We start from the raw sequence: 3,773 nt of genomic DNA, 5'->3' as shown, positions 1-3,773 counted from the left end.
CGTGGCTTCCCGTGCACTGGAGCCCTTGAACTCACTTTGTAGCCTAGGCTGGTCTCAAACTCGCAACGATCCTCCTGCTTCAGCCTTCAAGTGCTGGGATTACAGGAGTGTGCCACCACGCCCGACCCCAAGAAGCATATGTTTTGAATTAAGCCGTGTAAATCCTTTTTAAACTGTGATATTGGACAAATCACTCTACTTCTGGGAATCTTCTTATCAAGTTGCAGTGAAAATTACATTATGAAGGTACATAAAGCACATAAAATTATGTGCTGGAACTTGTAGGTATATGCATTTCTACTGCTACAAAATTGCACAATTGTGTAGAAAATACAGCAGGGCTTATGGTAAAAAATTGGGTTGTAGAGATCATTTAAATCTTGTGCACTTTATAAACAGAAGTCCAATGAATACAATGGCGATCCTAAATAAAAATTCTAGAACTTAAAGTCTACTCACACTTGTCAGGATTAGTCAGTCTTTTGTAATCTTAAGCCCAGAGTTTGTGCTGCTTCTTTTCAGATGTATCTTTGTAAAGTTTTACTTTCAGCCAGACAGCAGTCTTACCAAGAGTACTGATCCAAGGAGTAGGCTTTTTCATCAGTCAGTTTGAGGGGATGTATGTAGAGATGCTGATTCAAGCATCTGTCTGATCTGATGCAGACCAGAAGCCAGGTCAGTCTTTTTAATGGGTTTGGGGTAGGATGCTTCTGCAGTTCTTTTTCCTTGAATGCTAAGAAAGCTTGCCCTTTTTTGGTTCAAAACATTGACATGCTTGGGAAAATTGCATATGTACTATTGCAAATGGATGATTTGCTAAGTGCTAGATCCCTTCTTCCTTAAGAAAAAGGAAACAAGCAAGCCAGCCAGCCAGCCATCCTGTAATCACAATACTTGGGAACTTGGGAGGCTGAGGCAGGAGGATGATGAATTCAAGGTCAGCCTAGAGTAAAAGTCAGAACCGGTCTCCAAATAAAAGATGAAAGACTGGTTATAATCCTTGCTGAAGAACTGACAAACTTCAGAATATAATAATCTTGGCTTTATTTGAGGTCTTTTTATTTTGATCCTCCCTGAGTATGTCGCTTGTGCTCTTTTATAACATTGTGCTCTTTTATAACATTTCTGTTGGGAAACTACTTTTCTCTTCACAGGCTCGAGTTAAGGGCTGTACTGTTATTAAGCCTTTCAACCTGTCCCAGGGAAAGAAGAGAACATTTGAAGAGGCTGCATCTGCATCTGCATCTGCATATGTGCCTCTGGCACAGCAGGTAGAAGCATTCCATAAACAAACCCCTAACAGATATCATTTGAGGAGCAAGAAGGAAGACACTAGTAAGTTTCCTACCAACATCATTGCTGACTGAAGCCTCCCCTAGAACTATTAGTACAAGAGCAGGATGGTTCTCTGTGTGGATGGTGGAAGAGTAAGAGGAACATGAGCGAATGCTGGTGGGTTCCTAGATACAGTGGATAGATGAGGGGATTCTAATTTAATGATTTCTGTCTTGAGGAAAATAATTTCTATAAGATGATAAGGAGTGAGGATTAGAGGTGGTATAAAATAGTTGCCAAGAGAATAGTCCTAGTATTTTTGTTGTTGTTGTTCTTTTTTTTGTACCAGGAATCAAACTCAGGACTTTGCACTTGCCAGGCAGGCACTTGTGCCACTGAGCTATATCCTTGGCCCCTTGTTGTTCTTTTTGAGACAGAGTTTCACTGTGCAGTTTAGGCTGGCCCTGAACTCTCTATGTAGTCCAGGCTGGGCTTGAACTCATGGCAGTCCTCCTGCCTCAGCCTTCTGAGTGCTGAGATTATTAGTGTACACCACAATGCCCGGCAGCATGGCCAATTTCTAAGATAAATAGATTTGATTTCACTATCCCACTGGTTTTTTTTTTTTTTTGTAGTGGGAATTGAACTCAGAACCTGGTGCTTGCCAGGCAGGTGCTTGTACCACTGAGCTATATCCCTGGCCTGATATCCCACTGTTTTGTAATAAGATCTAAATTAGAGGAATCAGCTGGGCATATAGTGAGTGGCTCATGCATGTAATCCCAGAACTCTGGAGGCTGAAGCAGATGGATTGCTGTGAGTTTGAGGCCAGCCTGAAGTGGAAGTGCATAGTGAAACCCTGTCTCAAAAAGACAAAAACAAAACAAAAACACCTAAATTAGAGGAATCATTCTAAATAATTAATTATGACAATTGATAAGATTGTTCCTGGCCAGGTAAATCAGTATTTTCTATGAGTGTTAGTGATGGTCTTAGTATCAGTACTGTGACAATGACTTTTTACTTTCTCCTACCTGTTCAACAACTATTGAGACTCAAGCCGCCACTCAGACATATGGCCCATCTTTTTTTTTTGTTACAGTATACCTTGTTTATACAGTACTGTAATTATTACTGAATACTGTACAGTAGTATATTACCATAGTTTTATATTTTGTTATATATTACAGTACTGCATGTAAGATTATGCAAATAAAAGCAAAGTCATCAAGTTGATGTTTCCTTTGACTGTTACTTTGTTCTGAATATTGTAATATACACATATGTAGGAGTCCTCGTTTAGCAACCAATTCATTTAATGATCTAGTCACAGGGATTCAACTTGGTTGCTAAAAGAGGAATGTCTGTAGATGCTTTTTAGGATGTTTGTAAAATTGAGAAGTTATCACTTGGCCTATGGAGTCTTTCATCTTGTATCATGTACAAAAATCTTTATTGTCAATAACAAGCAAAATAGTTGGTATTGTCAGTAGAGAAGTACAGGCCTGTGCAATGTTAAGGAATCCATCAGAGATGATTTTTATTTGGTCTTTTTTTTTTTTTTTTTTGGTCTTTTTGAGACAGGGTCTTGCTATGCAGTTCAGGCTGGCTTTGAGCTCACTTTGTAACCCACACAAGCCTCAAACTTGCAGTGATCCTCCTGCCTCAGCCTCAGCCTCCCAAGTGCTGGGATTATAGGCGTGCCCCACCATGCCAAGCAGATGAATGGATTTTAAGTTTAGGTGATGACATTAGAACTTGCCCACATGCTCTCCTTAGAAAGAGGAAGAAGGGAGTAACATTTGTCATGTTGACTGGTGTCAGCCGTGTTGAGTGTGGAGGGCTACCTGCAACATCTTTGGGGCTGCACGATTGAGTCAGCACTTACCGGTAAACCAGATCTTGGCGAACTAGGTGAATGTCTGTGATCTTGGTTTCCAGGCCTGGTAGCTTCCAGATTTTCTGTGACCAAGATGTCCACAAAGCCACGGACTCCTGTACTGCAAACCAGACACCGAGCAAGGCCTGTGACCTGCAAAAGTACAGCAGAACAGGAGGCTGAAGAGCTTGAGAAACTGCAGAAGTAAGTTCTATGGCAGTGTCTGAGGAAGAGTTCTGAGAAACCTGCCTGCTTTCTCACGGTTCTGGGTTCTATGAGAATGACAGTTGCTGTTTTCCTTTCATGAAAACCTATGGCACTTGAGTTTTAGGCTCTGCAGGCTGTGCCCCTGCTGTATGATGAAAGGTGCCTGCAAGTGGGAATATGGAGATACCCTGAGCTGTAAACTGATAAAAGTCTAACACAGCGGTTGGAGTGAGAAGACTTGCTTAAAGTTCCAATGAAGGAATGTCCTCTGAGATTAGTTAGGTAGATTCTCCCTCTATGACTGCCTAAGGGATTTTTGCAGGTACTATCAGTAGAGGAAACTAGAACTTAATGATTAGCTTAGGAACCTATTTTCTTTTTTTTTTTTTAACTCAATAAATATATAACAGGG

General features: G+C 40.8%; 1 protein-coding gene across 10 annotated transcripts in view; it reads left to right on the top strand.

The window, feature by feature from the left end:
* Tpx2 (TPX2, microtubule-associated) overlaps nucleotides 1-3,773 on the top strand; it is a 63,230-nt gene that overhangs the window by 42,677 nt on the left and 16,780 nt on the right. For all 10 annotated transcript variants that reach the window (XM_005384888.2, XM_013514190.1, XM_005384891.2 and 7 more), the window contains 2 exons: nucleotides 1,155-1,335; nucleotides 3,217-3,358. In XM_005384888.2, the coding sequence (XP_005384945.1) occupies nucleotides 1,155-1,335; nucleotides 3,217-3,358 (323 nt within the window). The remainder of the gene's footprint in view (nucleotides 1-1,154; nucleotides 1,336-3,216; nucleotides 3,359-3,773) is intronic.

Source organism: Chinchilla lanigera, unplaced genomic scaffold (assembly GCF_000276665.1).
Source record: "Chinchilla lanigera isolate Chin_1 unplaced genomic scaffold, ChiLan1.0 scaffold00021, whole genome shotgun sequence".
NCBI classification, from domain to species: domain Eukaryota; kingdom Metazoa; phylum Chordata; class Mammalia; order Rodentia; family Chinchillidae; genus Chinchilla; species Chinchilla lanigera.
The sequence above is the reverse complement of the archived record's forward strand: the minus strand, read 5'-3'. Positions and strand labels throughout refer to the sequence as shown.